At 36.4% G+C, this 22,640-nt stretch overlaps 1 protein-coding gene across 2 annotated transcripts; it reads right to left on the reverse strand.

Annotated features, from left to right (window-relative positions):
- Positions 1 to 1,011: 1,011 nt before the first annotated feature.
- LOC103722008 (ethylene-responsive transcription factor-like protein At4g13040) lies at positions 1,012 to 22,437 on the reverse strand. Of its 2 annotated transcripts, none has more exons than XM_008812421.4 (7): positions 22,221 to 22,437; positions 16,637 to 16,695; positions 15,938 to 16,068; positions 10,728 to 10,812; positions 8,585 to 8,765; positions 1,616 to 1,737; positions 1,012 to 1,518 (listed from the first exon to the last, which is right to left on the reverse strand). In XM_008812421.4, exons 2-7 carry the CDS (start codon positions 16,677 to 16,679, stop codon positions 1,385 to 1,387), a joined length of 696 nt encoding a protein of 231 aa, XP_008810643.1. In that variant the 5' UTR covers positions 16,680 to 16,695; positions 22,221 to 22,437; the 3' UTR covers positions 1,012 to 1,384. The 2 variants fall into 2 exon arrangements, with proteins under 2 accessions (XP_008810643.1, XP_026666181.1); XM_026810380.2 differs by lacking the exon at positions 22,221 to 22,437 and adding an exon at positions 17,855 to 18,076.
- Between the last annotated feature and the right edge of the window lie 203 nt (positions 22,438 to 22,640).

The following is a 22,640-nucleotide window of genomic DNA, read 5'->3' on the forward strand; positions in this document are numbered from 1 at the left end:
CAAGAAGATTTGAAGACCAAGCATTGGAGTGCTACATTTGTAAGAGATGTCATGCATTGATGGACTCACAAAAAAAAAATCCATCAGAATATATGTACTAAAGAAATTTGTTGGTAATTTTTATAGAACTTGGTTACAAAATTTATCATGATTTTCTTGGAACTTTTTGACTTTTAATTATGTGCTGGGGAGTAATCATGATCATACTGTCAATCTAGAATTCTTTGACCAAATATGCATGTCAATTTATTGTGGGACAAACCACTTCAGATCTTAAGGACCGAATTGAGGAACAACTGGTGAGAAGGAGACTTTCAGGGCAGAGGAAACACAGCTTCAAGCCTCATGGAGGTTTGGCTTCATAGTCTTCCAACTCAAGGAGTCCATGATTGCAACCCGTGCCAGTTTCCTTTCCCTAAACACAATGCGATAAGTATTTGTGCACTTATCTGGCTTGGAAATTACTTGCAAAGAGAGTTTTATGTGCTATACCTCTTGCATAGACCGATTACTTGATCAACAATGGCATAAGACTGGATGGTGCTTATTTAATGCACCTTTATCAGCTCCTGGATTACGTCTTCACACTCATAGATTTGACATACCCATCATACCATACCATACAGAATGTACCATACCGGCACCGAATCAATATACATTCTTCTAACATACCGATATTCAATATGCTTCACTATTTCGTACCATACTACATACCGACATTATAATAAAATGGTACCAATACGGAATCCGATACCAAGACATCGAATCTTGCTGAAGATAAAGTTTGGAGGGGTTAGAAATAAGAATCTCAATCACTACGATACATGTATTTTTTCCAGCATTATCATGCTGACTGCCAACATAGAACCAAAGTAATGACTTGCCATTACTACCTTCCCCATTTAATTCCAACTAGTTAAGAACTTAGAATTTGGAAAATTGTTTGATCAGAACGGTATAAATCGTATTATTCAATCATAGAAACATTGATTTCATAGTGTATACCATTCATCAAAATAAACTTTCATGGAAATCAATTAATTTTATTTCTGGGTTGAAGTCACCCCAGGGCTGCAGCCAGATTCTATGTACATAGAAACAAACCAAGCAAAGCAAAAGGATAAAACCCAACCTTTAGGAGTAAAGGGCTCTAAATGCAGCCTTATATTGACTAGTTGAAAATGGCAACAGAATTCTCTTACCAGCATTTAATGTGTTTCATCATCACCAGCTTGCCCTAATAGGGACCTTTATACCCAGCAATTTAATGGAGAAATATAAGCTATAAACTACCTATATATGATGTAGATATAGACTAACCCCTATAGCAAAAATATGGGTCAGTTGTATATCGGCCTTTGGCCTGCTTGCACTCTGATGATTGCTAGACGGATGTATCAGCATCTCCATTGTCAGACACTGATGAACCATGGATGCTTCTCTCACGCTCCCCATCACTACTCTGCAACTGGCTCTCAGGCTTCTTTTGTCTTCCTGCACCAAGCCTTTTCTGATGTTCTGATAAATAAAAGCAGTTTAACAGTTATTACCGCTAATAACCTCAGCCAAGCATTGCATGATCAGATCAGTATAAGTGAGCTCTAAGTTTTTTTACTCTTGTTGTTGATGGCATTGCGTGTCATCTCCAAGAACTCATCCCAATTGTACTGGCTTAGTTCTCTTTTCTCCTCCTCCAAGAGTTCAAAGTTGGGTTCTCTCCCACACATAAAAGCTGCCCTGTAAACAAAGATCCAGTTTTCAAAGTGAGAACATGAAGCAACCAAGAGATCACCTTAGACAAATTATTCCAGAAGAGTTGTACACAGCAAATGTAAATTAACATGTAAATGTATGCATATAGCTAAAATATATAAAGTCCAGAAACAGAGAGGGAGGAACAACCAAAATACCATGCATGAGACTGTTACATTTATGCTACTCTAAGAATTGCGCAGCCTCATACTGGGCTTGCCTAAACTGTGAACAATTTACACTTAATTGCCAGGACAGGACAACCAACAAACTTGACCTGTAGAACTGGATCATGAAGAGCATTCTTATATTTTTTTCCAACATATGATGCTTTATATCTGATATTCACAATTCAGATGCCTGTGTTTGAACACCTGAATCCGTGCTAGAGGAGGAAGAAAATGAAGAGAGGGGGAAAAAAATCCTTATTGCTGTCAAGAAGAACTAATAGTTACATAAGTAGATTCGAACTAGTCTCATGACGGTGCTTTCTATCGACACAAAGCTCTATCCAAAGTTACAGCAGTGTCGGAAGCTGTATCTAGCCACTGTTCCAAACCACATCCATTTTGTGGTACTATAGACCAGAACCTACGCCCTACATAGAAAGTTTAAAGCATCACACTTGGCCAATGTATTGAAATTCCTACTTACTCTCATAATACCTGTGTGCAAGCATATTATTTGTGCACATTAGCCTTGCATCCACATAAATACTAATTCTGATCAGCAGCAGTTAGAAAGGCATTTGACTGCAGACACCACCACCACCTAAAAAATTTACAGTAAGCTGTCCCCCCCCTCCCCCCCCCCCCCTCCTAAAAAAAAGAAAGAAAGAAAGAACATTGTATGTAAATGTAAGGATCTGTCCAGTGCATTTCTGCATCAGTTACTTTTCAAGTTGCTTCCAAGTTGATTTTGTATATTGACTAACAAAATGACAAAATGTTACTCTTATTAATTTACAATGTATTCAGGGTATATTTGTATCTTATGTTAATATTTTACAATGTAATGATTTCTAAATAATCAATATCATGATCCATATAAAGTGAAAATTTTTATAGCAAATGACATGTTTACTGCATTATTTTTGCTTTTGTAATTTTAACATTTCAAGTGAATTTAGTGAGACAAGATTCCTATTTATCATGCTAATTTGGTTCTTCAAGTACAAGGATGTAGGGAGATGAACACTCTTGAATAAAAGTACAAAAGAAAACATTTTTAAAGTGATGCAACAAATTCAGACCCTAGTGAGATATGAATAAAAGCTCAAGAGAATGTAATAAACATGATGAAATTTAGGTGGGTGTCGAAAATAGAAAGAATAATATTTTTCTTTTAGTAATTAAAATGAAGGTTAGTAGTAGCACCAGTAGGGGATTTAAAATAAAGGAAACCCCATGAAATGATCAATAAAGCATTTTGCAACCCGATAAGGAAGGGTTTGAGATCTATGATTAAGAGTCCAAAAATGTAGAGGTGAAGACTGAGTGAAGCGACCAACAAAGGCTTTGGAGTAGGTCGAGAAGAGATTTGAAGATACATTACAATTCCGAAGACTCTATGCTAGATATTGGTCTCATCAAAATTTGATCCATGGATTGATAATGCTGTTTATGTATATGGTTCTTTAGGAATACTAACTGTTGTCTCTTTCTTGCTGCATTCAAGGATATTATGTAGGAAAGATTGAATACTATAGTTTCTCCATTGCAGAAGGCTCTACCTTCTATATTGTAACAACTCAGGACCTCACCTAAAAAGGTTAGCTAGAAGGTATTATTTGAATTCCTTGATTCTGTATAAGTACCCAAGATCTATCCAGCGAATAACCGATGTAAGACTAAACGCACACCCGCATGGGTCCTCACATACTTCCTCCGTTTAATCTTTGACGTCCTCGTCAGGCTAAGGGTTCAAATCCATTCAAATCTAATCACAAGCACCACAATTGGCCCGTGGACAATTCCAATAAATTTGTGCTACAGTGTTTCCTATTCCACATAGTTTATGGGCCAGGTCTTCTTTGATACCATTTGTAACAACCTAAAACCTCACCCAAAATGGCTATCCCGAAAGTATTATTTGAGTTCCTTGATCCTATATAAGTACCCAAGATCTACCAATCGAATAACCAATGTGGGACTAATCACACGCCTGCACAAGTCCTCACATACTCCCCCCATTTAAGTCCCGACGTCCTCGTCAGGCTAAGGATTCAAATTCATTCAAATCTAATCACAAGCACCATAATCGGCCCGTGGTCCGTCTCCATGAACTCGTGCTGCAGTGTCCCCTAGTCCATATAATACTCTTATCACCATGTAGTATGAGCTATACATGCAAGCGTGCACCAAGCACTAGCATGAAATGGCATGAATCATGCGAGCAAGGCTGCCACAGCACTGGCACATAGCAATTTGACCAAACTAATAACATTAGAAACCATAATCAGATTCTATAAATCTGCAACCAACAATGTAGACTAATCACGGATGAAAATGTCAGAAGACTTCGGCTACTGTGCAATTTGGTTATCACCAAATCTCTTTTATTCTTACATTAGTGATAAATATTTCGTAGTTATAATAGTTGAATTGAATCAGTGTGCATCACTTCAGTTCATTTGTCATATGCTAAAGGGGGTTTTGGCACCTACTTTAAGGTTGGAAACTTAGTTTCAGACTTTCAGGAGAAGTGTTGACCAAAATATCTAATAATTTCAATATCTGTGGCTCCAATATACACATTCTAACTAATTAACAAAATGGTAAAAAAATACCATAAATAAAAATAAAAATTAAGAAAAATAAAAAAAATCAATACAATGTTGAGAAGTACAATACATAATATTTTAAACTAGAAGATGCTGTTTTAATATGTAATTTCAACAATTTTTTTTGAAAACCTATAAATAAATATTTAAGATTATACTAAAATAGATAACTATAAGTAGATAAAAAGGGAAAAAGAAAAATCTGCTAAACAATAAAATTATAAAGAATACAAGAAAATATTCAAATAAATTCTAGCTAAAATCTTGGTGTGACTAAAAGTCTTAGTAACCCAAAAATGGTTTGAGCATCATCAGTATTATCAAGAATTAGAGAATAAGAGTGATCCTAAATAGAAATCAATAAGGATAACAAAAAAAATTAAACCATTGAGGCACAACAGTCACATATCAATTCTCCTATGAAAATGTGAATAATTAAATTACCAAGTGTAAAAATTATTAACATAAAATTTGCTTCATTATTGGTAGGTTCAAACTTGTACACCAAACAAATGTACAAGCTGAAACCTAAAAGTTCCCCAATATCCAGATTCTGATTTTAAAAGATTACAATATTGAAAATTTAAATATCTTTATTCTGGATGACAGTTATACCACAAAGTTCATCAAAAGTAACAAGATCTTATTTTTTTAGAAACATTGCCTAATTACAAAAAGGAAAATTCAAGTTTGAGGCATTTCATCACTGGAAAGAAATTTTCCAAAAGCTTAAATGACTATACAGAGAATAGTTGAAAATATTCTTTCCAACAAATATCAAAATGTTTCCACATCTGCTTGAAACTCGCAAAAGTCAATGTCGGTCATGCAAATGCGCTTCACAGAGACCCAATTGTTCACCAACAAGAAAGACCTCCCAGTGAAACAAAATAACAAGAAGAAGAAGAAGAAGAAGAAGAAGAATCATCCCAAAAGAAGGCTAATATGCCTTATGCAAATTGTTCAGACCAGGGCTAGTCAATTTGTGCTCAAAAAACCAAAAGCAAGCTAAATTTATTAAAAATTTGGATTGGTTCTGAATGGATTTCTAGTGAAAGCAATACAATTTGACCAAACTTTTCAGTTAAAGCAAAAACTTTAAAACATGATTCAATTCTCCGCCTCATTTATCTGGTGCTAAACAAAGAATCAAACATAGAATGGCCTATATTTTCTGGTTATGTCGAGCTCATTCCAATCTCATTTTTAGTTCTTTATTCCCCTTTTTCACTTTCAATTGCATTCTTATTACATTAAAAAAAAAGGGTAAATCTAATGAGTGTTAATTATTCTTCTTCTCCCTCACCTTCTTGACCCTTCTGTCTCATATAGAAATAAAACTTTCTTGGTCACTTGTTTCACTATAGGCTTCACCTTGATTTACAAGCAAAACCTATGAGTTCCTGAGCTATCACCTATACAATTGGCATTTGGAGTTTTATTCATGAGAAAGATTGACAAAATCTGAACAAGAAGCAACAGTTGATCTACTGCTCAACAAATTTCTCCTTAGTGTAAAACCTGTAGACCGAATAACAATACCAGAGGTTGTTTGTTTTAGTGACATGATAATTTATCTTGTATGCAGGAGTACAAAGCGGTCATTTTTACTATTGTCAATAAATTGGGTTTATATATGCTATTCATTTCTACAGCTGCACTGAAACTTTTAAATATCTTACAGGAAGCTGCACATGACGTATTACAATGAATAAGTTCCAGTACACGAGGGGGCAAAGTTTTGTACAAGTACCCTAAGGAAAAGAAAAATCTTTAACATGTTGGTTGGAAAACATTCCCTTGATGCAATCCAGATCTACATCATGACAAGCTTTTAGTTGCTTGAGAGCAGACTCAATTGATATTGTCATAAGTTTGAGAAAGTTTTTAAGATATACATTTTTTATCTGCTTTAAATAGTTGTATTATGTGTGAACATTGCATATCAATGGGATATGTACAAATGCTATGTTTGAGAAGCTATGACCTAGAGTAAATGTGTATATCAAAGCTGCCGCCTGTGATGGATTGTCCCACATAAGCAGCATCTTTGACACATGCTCCTTCCACTTAAACATGCAATGAGGTCAGACACATTAAAAATCCAAAGAATGAAAAAAATAACAGGAACAAATCCATAGGGGAGCACATCCAGTTATTAGGAGGTCCAGCATACAATTAGCAAAATATTTTTTTTATGGCAGCCATATAAGTTAGGCAGAATTGTGACTTAGAATTCATCGGCGCAAAGTATGAAATAAGTAGACTTATATGTCTTGTCAGGGTTGATGGGATTAACCATAAAAGAAGACATCTAAGATCGTCAAAGTAGAGTTTGAAGAGTTGGAAGAATCTGACTATAACATATATTATGTTATATAAGGGCTTCTCTAGGAAGTTTTTCTATTCATGAAAAAAAAACATATATGAAGAGAAATCAACAGCTAAAGACAAATGTTGGCATATTATTTAGGTCTTTTATCAGTTTACTGACTGATTATGTGAGGTCATCTGACCAACTTAAATGAACCATCTGCTTGTTCATTACTTAAAGTGACTTACTGATGTAGTTATTTGACTTGGATAGTGAAAATCTGACTAGTAAGATGATCAGGCTTGGGGAAGGGTTACAAGTTCATGAGTAGGAAATGACTTTTGAATTTGCGTAGTACAGAGTTTTATTTCATTTGAGAAGCTAATGAGACCCACCTATTAATGTACTAAAAGAGTTTGTCGCCATTTCAAGTCTTCTTAAATAAATTTTTACCCTTGCTAAGATTAACTCGAAATTGATAGTTTCCTCGGGTGTCGGATCCAAGGTTTCCACAGAGAAGACTACTCCAGCTTAATAGTCCACCAAGCCAAATTTTGCAGCTTTTTCTGCTGCTATTTATCATTTTGTGGGTCAACAATATCCTTAAAGTAGTTTACATAAACCTCAGTCAAAATCTACATCATTGATCCTAAGTCCACCTTTGATACAAATTCATGCATTCATAACAATATGTCACTGCTATTAAGTTCTGAAATTTCATGCCTAAAATATTATGTTTCCTATCTTAAACATTACCCAGTCAGGGTTAGCCCAGCATCAATGGATATTTGTAAAGATCAGTGACGTTAATGGTGTCTGCATTTGTTTGGTAATGAAGTTTAAGGCCTGCTCTCAAATGGCTTGTTTGGTTTGCGGGAAGCTTTTTTTCTCATAAGAATATGATTCCTGAGAAGAGAATGCCTGTAAAAGTATTTTTGGCATGTTTGGTTGACCATGGAAAAGTGACAGATTTTCAGAGTACTTATGTTTGGTTGACCATCCACTTTCCTTGAAAAGTTGTGTAATTCCTATTATACCCTTAATAAAAATTAGGTCTTTAATGCTTTGGATCAAATAAGGATAGCTGAAGGGCCTTTTTGATAAAAAATAAAAATATTTCGATTTCCGGCTCACGGAAAAGTAACTTTTCCATGTTTCTCATGAGAAAGACTTTTTCATGAAATATGAAAATCATATTCCCACGGGAATACAACTTTTCTGTCTCTCTTCTTTGAAAACTCCAACCAAACAAGAGGCATCTCTTTACTTTTCCGTTGACCACACTTTTCCCCTTCTTTTCCCGCGAACCAAACGAGCTTAAAAGAACAACAACAAAACAATTGTAAGGTTTGCCATAAAGGTACCGAACCCCATACTGGTGCCACACTAGCATAGTGTCGCTATGGTACCGAAGGTCGGTACACCACCCATACACGTACCAGTACCAAACAAGTATAGTATGGTATATCCGGTACCATCTGGTACAGTACGGTATGTCATACCATGCAATTGTCCTTTCAAGACTAAAGAAACAATAAAAAATATCCATCATAGAAATTTTTATATACGTGCAAGTTTCACTCTGAGAAGCAGATTTGCTAAAGCAATTTGAAATGGAAGGTAATCAAGAAAAACACAAGTAGTGCTTCTCATGGATGCAAATCAAATTTTAGTAGGACACCAATGGAAATGAAAATTACACATGGCAATCACTTCAATTAGTTGTGTGTGAATACCTGTCATACAGTCGGGCTGCTTCTTCTTGTGATCCAACAGTGCCCAAGTGGATTTGCTTCTTGTCAACTTTTATTGCTGCCTGCCACTTCATATTCTTGAAATAAACACCTCTCATCATGCATGGTTCTTGGTCTTCATAGTGCTTTCTCCTGTGCCGCTTCCTGCGTTTGATTTGTTTACCTGCAAATTGAAAGAGCAATAGCAAAATCTTAAGAAAATGGGAAAACATCTAATATTAATAGAAATGGTGCCAATATAACATATTAGCTTTCTTTTAAGATTACTTTCTTCTTTCTTTTTTTTAAAGAAATTTTCTTTTTCTTTGGTGCACAAAAGTCAATACACTGAAGGCACATAGGTCGACAAACTCATTACTACATGAACTAGAAAAGGGGAAATTACAAGATTAATTTGTTTCTTCAAAGCAAAAGTGTGCCCAAATCAATTAATACGGACAAACTGAATCAATGCAAGTTTTCCCTTCTTTTTCCTTCTCTTCATTGGTCCAGCACATGTAAATATTGCAGAAAGACAAGAATGCCAAATATCAAGGACACATAGAAACTGTAGAAGTCAAAAAACAAATGTTTGATTGTCATGTAGCATCCACAATGAGTACACGAACAACAAACTCCTGGTGATGATATTGTTCCTTAAGAAACATCCATTTTTTCACTTCTTTTTGTTTCAACAGCTACAGTCAGCTTATTGAATTCCAAAAGGCGGTAAATATATTTGTTTGTTTTGGTGGGTCAAGATGGAATAAATTTACCCATCTACTCTATTTTGCCAAACGTCTTATAACAACTTTATCCCAGTGGAAAGCAGACATTTTAAAGAGTAAACTGAGTGCGTGCATGCATGAGTGTGCGTGTGCGTGCCTGTTCGTCCATCCATCCGCATGTATCTATGTATGTATATGGCTACTCTAGCCCTAGCAATATGAAGCATGCGCTCACTAAGTTCAAATGCAACTAATATTGCTCCTTTTCCCAATCTGGAACGATTTTGGTAAATCAATGAAATTTTAACAAACATTGCTATCAAGGCCGACGGTGGCCATGTCTCACGTAATTTGAAAACTTGCATGAAACATCCATTATGAATATGTTCATTCTTTCTCATACACAAATGATTTCTTGCCAATGAATCATTGTTGAATGGAACAGAATTGCAGATTATTCATTATATGTTGTCCGGACTGTTTTAGAACGTAGAATTTAAAGTTCGAAGAATAGGCTAGACCAAGGTTCGTCGTCTTGGTATTGGACCCTATATCAGTATCATTTTATTATAGTGTCGGTATGTGGTACGGTACGAGATAGCGAGATGTACTGAGTATCGGTACGGTAGGAGACTCCATACTACTTCGGTACCGATATAGTATGGTATGGTACCAACCGGTACGGTAAACCTTTTGAACATACCTAAGATAGCAAAAATGAATAAATTAACTATTTCCAACCAAGGTACGTCGAACTGGTACCGGTTAGCATATTGGTGGCGACCGGACCAAGTCAGTACCGGTTCGGGCCGTACTAAACCAGTACCGACTCGGTCCACCGCGCAGGAGCGTGCCCGCATGGTTCCCAGCGCGCGCGGGCGCGCTGCCCTGCGCGTGTAGGACACGTTTCCCCGCGCGGGACACATGCAGCTGCATCTTTTCTTTGTTTTCTTCTTTTCTTTTTCTTTTTCTTCTCTTCTTCCTTCTTCCCGATTCTTCTCCTTTCTTCTTCTCTCTCCTCCTCTCTTCTCCTCTCTTTTCCCCCATCTCCTGTGAGTAAGGAAGGGCGAGCACCCCGACAAAGATCACTCCGACGAGGCCCAGTACCGGTAAGTCTTCTTCTCTTCTTTCTCTTCTTCTTCCTCTTCTTTCGTCATCTTCTTTCCTCTTCTTTCCTCTTCTTCTTCCCAACGCACGCCGGCGCGCTGCTCCGCACGTACCGATGCGAACCAAACCAGTTCGCACCAGTATGCAGCAGAAACCATTTTCCACGGCTGAACCGCACCAGTTGGCCCCGATACCGGTACAGTACATGCTAACCGGCCGATACAGGCCAGTTCAGCATACCTTGTTTCCAACAACTACTTAATTCAGTTTTTTAGTCATTTAAATAATAGCATTGAATTGAAAGAACTAACCTGGATAATAATGATTTGCCTCCTCTTTTGATGAGCTTGAACCAGATGCATTTGAGGATCCAGGGAATGCCTCAGAAATATTAACCTGTAAACAGCATCAAATGGTGGATCATGTTTCAGTATAAGATAATCATCAATCCTACAGAAGAATAAACAAAAAAACTGTCACAGAAACAACTGACATTGCACCAAAATTACTAATAGTATTATGGACGACAGCTTAAAAAGTTGGCATGATTGCAGAAGAAATATAGCACCGGTAACCACTATATGCACACCCCAGAGATATAAGTACATACATGTCAATTTTGTCAATGTGTACTGATATGATATGCAAATAGTGCAATAAGGAGAGATGAACTGTGATGGACCAAGAAAGTTTTTTCTAAAAGACAAGGACATTTTATCAGCTTCCTGGAAATTCATATTTTCTAAGCATAGCAATGTCCCTTCTCTGATCATGAAGCAGAACTGTTTCATGATCTGCAATAAATGGTAGCTCAGTGAAATATAAATATTTATTAAAAAGTAAATGCATTATATCATATATTTATGTATATCAGGGGTGCATATGCAGACAAATAAACACATACAAACAAAAACAAATGTTGTTCTGGCATCAGAGATAACAGAACTCCTACAAGCATTATTGCACTGTAAATCCCATCAACTAGATTAGTGCATTATTGCACTGTTATTCAATAAGCATTTAACCAAATAACAAAGACCTTCTGCAACTTGCTTAACATAATAATATGCTGATAATTTTGAAATAAAATAAATAAATTCCACAGCTGTTATGGACTTGTCTAACAATTTAAGCGCATTAGTCATGTCCTCTTGGCATGGATATGACAGTAATAGTAGGATAATCTTGGTTCTATTAGAAAATGGGTGTAAATTCCTGTGTGACACATTATGAACAATTATGTCATATCAAAAGTTGAATATGATGCTTTAGAAGCTTCTAGCAAATTTGCTGATGGAGAACATTCCTTAACATCAATAAATTCTAAAGTGTTGAAAACAGTAACAATGCAACAAATATATGCTAACTACACGTCTCAATGATATTAAACCAATAAAGCTTGATTTCTTTGGGTACATAACCAGTAAAGCTTGATATTACCAAGAAATATTCATGACAATGTAAGTGTCAAAAATCTGGGTGTCAAACGTCTGACACTGACAATTAAGCTTGTAGATTATCCTGTTATTTTTAAAAAAAATGTCTTTCAACATTTGCATCAACGTTTAGCACCTTCACGTAATCACAAGAAGGTTGCTAACTTTCTCCATATACATTACTTCAGCTTTACATATGACATGACAGATACGGTGTAACAAAAGCTAAAAATCATATCATTGAGGGATAAATTATGCAGATCTTTAAACGGAAAGCACCACCAACAGTGTAATCACTGCAAGATACTGCTTGTAAAGTATGAGATTAAACTTCAAAAATGCATGCTCCCAAATATAAAACAAAAAGGATAAAAAAGGAACATATAAGAATCAATTATTACTAAATGAAAATTAAGCAGTATCAGTTTCAGAGCTGCTGCTGTTGCCAGTTCAAGTGAAAAATTTTTGAAAAAACCAGCGGCAGTGCGGGGGGGGGGGGGGGGGGGGGGGGGGGGGGGGGGGGGGGGGGGGGTTGCGATATGAAGAAATAAAAAAAGAATGCTGTCTTGAATAGTTCATTTTCTTCGTCATTGTTTCCCAATTTCCATCATCCAGCACAAGCGCATACCCATTGTTCATGGACCGGAAATGGAATTTTAATTGCAGCGATGGTAGTCTCATGGTAGGGTCATTAATAACAGGATGTATGGCTCAAATAGCATTCTTTATCTCAAAAATAACCCTTCCTCACCATATTATTAAACCTGTAATAGATGGTGCGTCAATACAAAAATAATGGAATATTCCCTGAGGTGTACATCCTCCTTGACAAATATATGAAGGACATTTCTAAAAGATTAACGTCATTACCAAACACAACTAGAGAAACCCCAACAATGATCTCCACTGTGACAAAGATTCACCAACACCTAAGAATATAGCCTTTGTTCCTTGTGCAGATAATTTAGCCACTGTTGTGGTTTCAACAAAGGGGTTTCAGCAAGTTGTAACTACCTTGTGTCCCAGCTGCCTTTCTTGTTAGTTAATAGATAATCATTTGTGAGGCAGAAGTTACTTTATCCATTTGGATAAACAGATATTAAAGTACATGCTCATCAGCTATGCATCTATAAACAACTGCTTGATGCAGTTTCCATGCAGTGGTATATCAATCGATAATTCATATTGCTTTATCACTCCATGCCATAAGATGGAAAGAACATATTATGATATACTTCACAAAGAGCACTAATATCCTAACTAAATGCTTATCTTACCAAATAACTTTGTATTGAGTGTTTGAAATCATCAAAAACAGCAGTTACTGCAAAATATAATCGCAACCAAAAGTCAAAAAATCTTCCTAAACAAGTTTTTAAGCTACCTTGGTTCTATTCCATAAAAAAGAGGCCGATGAGATTGTATCCAAAGCAACGATTGCCGTACTGGTCGGTATCATACAGCACCAGACATACCATACCATACCATACCGATATCAATTTAGTATGCAGTCTCGTACTGTACCGAAACTTGGTATGCCTCACAATCTTGTACCATACCGTGTATCAACATTGTGATACCAATACGGGGTCTGATACTGAAATGATGAACGTTGATTCAAAGTATTAATAAGTCAATTAGTTAATGCATACCACAATGTGCCTCTAGACAACAAAGTACCATACTAATGTTGAACGTTGCTAAAATTTTTATTTTTTGTCAAAAAAAAAATAAGGTAGTGCTAAGAACAGCATAATTCATGAACTAAATTGTCAAAAGTGAGGATAGATCGGACCAAGGAAGGCCGAGCCGGATCAAACCATCTGGTTCGACCTGTACCAAGCCGACCCGGTGCAAAACCAGGTAGGTTTACTTATTGAAGTCGGTTTCAACTCCGAACCGGTTCTGAACCGACCAAAAAAGGTCCGAACCGGATCCAACCGGCCCGAACCGGCTCCAACCGGCCCGAACCGGCTCCAAACCGGCTGGAACCGGCCGGAACCGTCGAAACCAGCCAATTCCATTCAAACTCAGTGCAAACTGTCCGATTTGCACCGAGTTGACCTAGTTCTGAACTAGGCCCCTTCCTCTTTTCTTTGATTGCTGATTAAAAGATGATGAAAAGGCTCGAGAAGGCCTTCCCAATATCCTTTCTAAGCTCTTCGGCTTTCCTCCTTTCCCTCACGACAAAAATCACACTGATTCAGCACGATTGAAAAAAGATCTAAGGCTAAATAAAGTATATTTCCTCTTTTCTATCTCATTTCCTCAATTTTTTAGAGAAGCTTGAAAAAATAGCTCGAAATTTGCAAAATAAAGAAAGATTTTACCAAAATTTTTGATTTAAGTTTGAATATATTATATGTTGTAGATCTGTGGATAATCTACACGATGACATAAAAAATTTTAATTTCGTATTATATATAATTTTTAAAAATTCAAAATATATTTTTGGATTAAAAAATAAAAAATAAATAAATAAAATTAAAAAAATGTAAAATTAGAAGCGCAATTAGGGGCATGCAAGCTGCTCTCTAGCAAAATTTGATGTCCATTTACTCAAATTTTGATGCAATCATGCGCACAGTGGCTTAGGCCTAAATTTGAAAAAGAATTGAGAAATAAGTAGTCTTTGATGTATGCCCCTGAGCCTAGAAAAATACATGTAGTATCCATTATTGGGTTCTACATGGATCTAAGCTGAAATTAATTTTTTTAAGTATTAATATTTAAAAATTATTTTTAAATTTAAAAAATAATTAAAAATATATAAATAATACCAAAAATTATAAAAAATTAGTAGTATGTGTTACATAATTCAGAAATAATTTCTGAAGTAGAAAACATATTTTTCTGAATTTATGATATTTAAATATATTTTTAATTTTATAAATTATTAAAAATATATAAATAAATAAATAATATAAAAAAGTATTATATATTAGATAAATCAGATATATTTTCTGATGTAAAAAAATTATCTTCATTGTAATAAAATTTTACTATTTTTAAATAATTGATAAACTGGCGTAGTTGATAAATCTGCAGGAATGGAGCCATCAAGAAACAAGAAGCCAGAACGTGATATTGGTTAGAATCATGGATAAATGCTCTTAGGTTGGTACTATTGAAAGTGCAGTAGATGCAACACAGAGTTTAAAGGAAGAGGGATAACCAGATTGAAGCAGCACTTAGCTGGTGGTTATCCCAACATATCTATGTGCCGAAATTGCCCACAGGAGGGATAACCATTTAGGAGACAGCCGCAAGATGGTCTTCGATTCACTGGTGAGTCCGATTTACGAATGCTACACAGAATAGGAACCACGGTGTACGATCTAGTGGAGCCCGCAACGTATTTGATTGTCTTTTGTAGCATGCAACATCTTACTAATTATTTTATAATTTGTATTATTTTAAAACAATAAGATGCATTATTTAGGTTAAACGGGGATCATAGAAACAACAAAAAATATAAAAAAATATCAAATTAGACTTAAAATTATCGAAAAATCAAAAAAATTGATTACCAATTAAATCAACTTGAAAAAGTCCGAAAAAAATTAGGTGTGCCGGTACGGAACCAGCACGCCCAAGCGCACCGTGTGTCGGTATGCTACCGAACCGGTAACACACCGACATGCGGGTCCCAATACCAGTTCACCAGACCTTGGATCAGACCATAAGAGGCCTGGGCAAAGATGAGGATATCAAGGCATGTTGGCAAGATGAGTTAAGATAGGCCTAAGCAAAGGTGAGTAGTAGAAGATATTTAAGATACCAGCAAATGGATTAGATGACAACAGTCTAACTGACAAGCTTGCTAGGGAAGGTATAAACATTCTTATAGCCAACATTATGTAATGATACCAAGGAAAATAAATATATATCTTTTAATCCTCCTAACATAAATATGAATTTATTACAACAAATTCAAATTTTCCGCAATTGAATCAGCATGATGTGTAAACATGATTCATGTTAGAGGAAAGCCATTCAAAAAATCGCAACAACAAAAAAGAGTAGGGCAATATGACATGACTAGCAGAAAAAAATGAGCTTAGGATGATAAAAGCCATCTTTACCGGCTTTTGAAAGCCTAAATTATCTGGAGGCATAGGATGCACACTGAATGGCTTGATATTCTGATTAGGATATTCCACAGCATTGCCTTTTTCAGCAGGCTTGGGAAGCTCAACTGGAACGGAACCTTTCCCTGAAAATTATAAATTAATTGTTTTTTATTATATTGACAAGTCCAGTGGAAATATTATAAGTTCATTGAAGCAAGGAAATTATAAATTTACATAATGAAAAGTAAAAATGACTCATCATGCTGGGCATGTCTTCATAGTCCTGACAAACCCACCCACCCCCCTCCTTAAAATGCCCCCAGTATTCAAGAAAGAAATTATGGATTGACATGACATTAGGTTATAAAATTCATGACCGGGGTAAAAGGAACGCTCTCATTTACCAATTGAATTATTTTCTGGCCACTTATTATGAATAGTTAAGTAATTATCTAGCTCAAAAAATGGAACTTTCATATTTCAAAGCGATCCAAAATGAACAATAATGAACTTTTATGATTATTTATTTATTCTTCATTTAGAGCAGTATTTTAGAACATAAACAATATAATGTCACTATATTCTATGAATGAATTAATCAAATGAAAAGTACAAGTCACCACACCTGAACAAGGGAAAATTAGTGAATAGAATGTCATTTCCATTATCAATAAAAATTTTGTTTAAAATATTAAAACATAATTACCATACCAGTGCAGAGCCCCAGATATCTGCGTCTCCTTATGCTAACCATGGTTGATTGCAACTTTCTAATGCAAAATATAAAATGATTCAGTATCAGAGTATTATTCAAAAATTAGGCAAAAATTATGATACAAAAAAAAGCAACAATGATAACAGCAGCATTAACAACTATACAAGTTATGAAACATATCAAAGCTTACTTGGACCATAAAATGAATCTGAAAATTAAACATTCAGTATACTGCTACAATCATAGAATATCTATTAAAGTGAAGTGGATCCCTTAATGACTCACAGATTTTAGCAGTCAACAGACTATGTGCGACTGTAGTGATTAAAGAATAGCTGTTCTTTCACATTAGGCACCATAGATATTTGTGCTCGGTGGCTTCAACTATGAGTCATCAACTCTTGCAGCTTATAGGAGTCTCAACAACAAAATAAAAATGGCTAAAAACATAAAGAGTATGGAAAACCACTTCTCATCAATCATTTTCTGTCATTATGCGGGATAACTCCATCTGCATTATCTTGAGAAAAATGTATTCTACATTCATGGAGTTGTTATCCATTAATATCACATAGCGTAGAACCCTTAATGATGATGTATATGAAAGACTTCATGTCATATGCATTTTGATAGGTTACACCCTGCACCTCAACTTCCTTCACACACTCAGTGGCAAAGGAGAAAACCAATGCTCAAAGTACTTCACTGATTCAATATTTATAGATCCTTTTGTATTGAATCCATTTAGAAGAAAAGCATGGCAAGAAGGTTTGGTCTAGGTCAACATAGAAGACTAAAACGGAGGTGCAGTTCAAAGTTTTAAATCCCATGGGATAGGGCAATCCAGGTTTTTCGTGGAATGGGGGATGCACCTCTGTCTCACCCTATCCCGACACTTAGGACGGTAACCCCCATCCCAGTGTTCCATGGGACATCCTACCAAGATTTTGAACCATGCTGCAGTTCCTCAAATAGAATTACCGCAAAAGAAAACAACTACTTGTTATTGAGATCTGAGAAGTGCATGAGTAAAGCATGCTCTGTAGTTTTGCCTTGATTTGGATAATCATTTGACCTGAACATATCCTATGAATATACCTCACTATCAGGACAGAGATGGACGGTTTTAAACTACAAACATCCATAAGCAAATCAAAAATAAAATCGGAAAGGATTCTATCGGTGGTGAATGACTAATCACAAGACTGTGATACCTCTTGGTTGCATTTCATGTTGACTGGAACCAATGCTGACTCCTGCCTATGTGACCTAAAAGCACAGATTGATTGGTTCACCAGGACAAGAAATAAGAATTTTATAACTCCTCAGAGTGTTTTCAAAAAGAACATCAGCCTATTTAGACAAAGCATTCATTCCACTACCATGCATAAGCCAACATAACATCGACTGAATTACCATGAGCAGAAATATTAACAACTATAAAACGTAGTGTTTAGAAAAGCTCAAAAAACAAACTTCACACTAGGCATACTTCTTATCGAGTTGCATGTTGATATTAATCCACTTTTTGACAAATTTATAAGAAAGTAAAGAATTTTAAAAAATGGCCTTCAACTGGTCAACCATTGACCTATTATTTATCTATTTAACCACAAAGTGCCACCGCATGTATCGCTCGTGACAAAGCTGGAACAATTTATTAGCACCTAAACAATGGCACAGCCAGTGCAAACTGGTATGTTGAAAATCGACCCAATGGTGATAGCAAGAAGAGATATCATAATTTGATTTTCAGGTGTAATAATCATACATGAACAAAAAAATGTCGGGCTTACATTTCACATGATGATAATTGTAATTTTCAGCAAATAAACGAGGCTCAGCTTTTCCAATCCTCATAGAGATCGCTAACACAAGGCTTAGGACATAAAGTAAGCAGTCCCTAGTTTTTTTCCCAAGTATTTATTATTTTAGAAAAATAGAGCAGTAATTATATGTATTTGGTTAGATAGGTTATTCAACAATCTTGCATATAGCAAGGATATCAAATGAATTAGCAACAAGTATTGTACAAACATTGACAAAATGAGACATACGAAATTTCCCAATTATTCTGAACTTATACTTACAAGCCCTTCTATCAAATCATAGGGGATGGGTTATGAAATGTAGTAACAATTTCTAAGCTGGTTAATTCAATTTAAGTATACAATTGTAGGGCAAGGACGATGGAAAACAAATCTTTGCTTTGACAATCAATATAAGTGAGAGATAGACAGACAGACAGTACAATATGCACATGTGTGGACATACAGAGAAAGTGTATGTGTGTGTTTGCATGTGTGAGAGAAAGAGAAAGAATCACAAAGTAGAAATATGTACTGAAAATTCATTAGATTATTCGGGATGTGTACACGGAAGTGATTCCAAGTGCAATTAGTAGTTGTGGCAATATTAGTGAGGCTACAGTTGTCATTCAACTTGCAAGGATGAATTGAGTCCAATTCATGATAAACTGCCACAAAAATGTTAATTCACATGTTGATATGAACTTTATAAATTTTAAAAAAAATATGGATGTTAGGAATCTAGAAACTTGTTGACTTTGTATATCAACTGGATAAATTGCAATTCTAAAGCTCAAATGAAAATGAGGAAAAATTGAAATTTCATGACTATGAGATAAAGAAAGGATTATATTATCTACAGTCCATCATCAATTGCAACTCATCTTTATTAACTCTATATAGAAGCAAAAGGAGCCTCCTTAGAAATGACAGAAGAATTTCCTCTAATAGAGTCAACGAATGTATGAAATTTGCAACACTTAACAGATTTATAATTTTAAAATAAGGATGGATTGAGACTGACGCTTATGCACGGAATGTATATTTACATATTAAAATTTCAAAAAAATAGTAAATCACAAAGATCCATGATCATGAAATTTACAATCCAAGATCATGAGTTGTAGTCCCCCAAAGCCAGTGGTGCCCAAGGTCTTGTAGACAAAGATCATAGGAAAGTAATATTGGTTCATGGAACATTAAGATTAATAATTTTAATAATAAGGAATAAGTGAGACGAAACTCAATTAGTTGATTTTCTAAGAAAAGATGGAGGATCATATCATTGATTATCATGATCATGAGCTAATTGTCATTCCATCAATCAACCATGAAGTCCTAAAGATGCCTACAGGTAAGGTACTATCATCAACAGTGAGATCTGCAACCATATAAAATGATGCAGTACAATAAAGAGGCCACATCCAGCAATCCTGGTATTAGTTGCAGAAAAGTTGTGATTGATAAATAACAGAAAGCTGTTCACCACATATCACAAAAAAAGATCATATCTGAAGCATCCAAAACATCTCATTGTAAGATTAACCAGTTGATAAATGATTATTTGACCAATAACATACAACATTACAGTTCAAAAAGTGCAAGTGGGATTACTTTAGAATTTTATGTTACATTTTTTTTTAAAAAAAGGCCTTAAATAATACATTCAAGAACCCTGCTAAGCTTAAACAAGAAGTCACACTCTTATTATATCCCAGTCTTATACACCAAGGCAAGATAGATTATTGTTCGCATGGTCTGAAATCTGAATATAATATAACTGGACCAGAAATTTTAGTTTAAATTGTTTGTGGATGTTATATAAATGAGAGGAGTTGAAATTTAAAAAAATAGAAAAAAAAAAAAGGAAAAGATACTGGAAACAAGCAAAGGCACAAACAACATAAGATACTATGTGCAAAATTTAACTGATACAGACAAAGAGAGAAACATCGAAGGAATGAACCTGTGAGGTTGGTTGAAACCATAAGTGGCTAAAAAATTGTGCTAGAGACTACAAAATGTTATCAAATATGAAATGCAAATAACTCAAAACAAGCATGTTGTAGGTAAACAGGAAATGAAGAAGGCCTTTCAAAGATTCCACATCGGCTAGACTTGTTCCAGAGCCTGGACATATGAGGTGGGTGTCTCCAAATCCTGCAGACACGTTTGGGGTAGAAAACAAAACTGGGGAGAGGTCTGAGCGGCGCGTATGCACTCGTGCGGGCCCCAGAACCGGACAATATCTGGCAGAGGAGCCCTGTGTTCCCCCCTCATGCGGCCTCCACGTGGGCACTAGGTGCCTCACATGCCCCACGCAGGCGGAGGCGTGACATTTTGGTATCAGAGCCGAGGACGGCTCTAGTCCGAGGATGGGTGAATGAAAAATTTCACATCGACTAGACTCGTTCCAGAGCCTGGGCATATGAGGCAGGCGTCCGCAAATCCTGCAGACGCGTTTTTGATAGAAAACAAAATCGGAAAGGGATCTGAGCAGTGCGTGTGCACGTGGGCAAGCCCCGGAACCGGACAATATCTATCAAGGGAGCCCCATGTTTTCCCCTCATGTGGCCCCCACGTGGGCACTGGGTGCCTCATGTGCCCCGCGCAGGCGGGGGCATGACATCCCTCATGACCAATAAACTACGGATGCCTAGAAAATCTATGCAAGAGAGTCCCAATTGGCAAGACATGTGCCTTTCATCAAATGCTGAAACATCTGGATTAATGGATCAAGACTTCATAGGATTGCATTACATGGGGATATACATATAAGCATCACACTGCAAGACCAAATTAGTTGACCATAGAGACAAAGCCACCCAAGCGTGAAGGCACCACAGGCACACCCTCACCCTCTGATTATTGATTATCAAATTAAATAAACAAATAAATAAAATAAGCAATTAGAACGAAAAGAAAAGGAATTCAATCAAAGGAGCACTACTGAAGTTGCTAATAGGATGAAAATTACTGTACAAATTTTTGTTATCATAACTTCTTAACTGATATAAGAAGCGCATCTAGAAACAGAGAAACAACACATGAACAACCCTGTCAAAACCATTAACGAAATGCCCAAAGTTCAATTTGCATGAATCTACCAACTTCTAGGTTATTTCCCAAAATACAATTATTTTTCATAGAATTCAGAGGAAGTTAAACCGAATCAGCTTTCAAACACAATCTTCGGCAACAGTGACAACCACATCTAGTTTTCTAGGCATCTCGGTATCCAAATTCAACTCCTTCACCACCTCAACTTTAATCAACTAATCAACATGAATAACCAGTCTTCAGCCAAACTAAAACCACGCTCACAGTACACACTTGAAAACAAACAACTCCACACTCACACAATCCACAAAAAAAAGAAAAAAAAAAGGCAAGGCCCTCAGCTCGACCAATCAAACCCCAAACCCCACAAAACCCAATCCACGGCGCAAAATTTTCACGACAAAAATTCAAACCACGCACGAAAACCCATTAACAAACCCATCTCCTGACTCTTTTCCTCATCAACCATCCCACCACCAACCAATCCACCACCCCGCGAAGCTTGGCGACGCCAAACTCTCCGTCCTTCATCCTCCTCCTCCCAAAGCCGACAACCCCAACAAAAACCCAGCAACAAAAACCGCTGGAAAACTATGATCCGAAGGCGGCGAGCCCATCAAAAACCCACCACCCAAAACCCCACTCCACACCAAAACAAACACAAAACACAAAGATATAAGCATCAAAAAAAGGAAAACCACGCAGGACGAACCTACGACGGCGCCGAGGGAGGAAGAGATCAGGGGTATTCAGGGAAGGCCGGCAGAGGTTGGTGGGCTCGCAGGGGCATAACCGGAAGGTGGTGGAGAAGTTGTCGAAGGGGACGAGAGAGAAGCTCTCACATCAACCACCTTTCTCTCTCTATTCTCTCTCTCTCTCTCTCTCTCTCTCCTCCCTCTGTTTTTTTTTTTGGTTTCTCTTCTCTTTACTGCGCTTTCGTTTTATGGCTGGTGGGGTTGAAGGGATGGGGGGACGTATGTTTGGGCTAATTCTACTCTGGGTTCAATTCCGGGAATGCCCCCGAAGATTAGGAAGAATTGCCGAAAAGACCACGTAAATTTCGGCTTCCCATATTTGTGTATGAACTTTGGAATTCCCGAAATGCCCCCCCAGGAGACCTTTCGGGAGATCC

Source organism: Phoenix dactylifera, chromosome 10 (genome assembly GCF_009389715.1).
Source record: "Phoenix dactylifera cultivar Barhee BC4 chromosome 10, palm_55x_up_171113_PBpolish2nd_filt_p, whole genome shotgun sequence".
Classification (NCBI taxonomy): domain Eukaryota; kingdom Viridiplantae; phylum Streptophyta; class Magnoliopsida; order Arecales; family Arecaceae; genus Phoenix; species Phoenix dactylifera.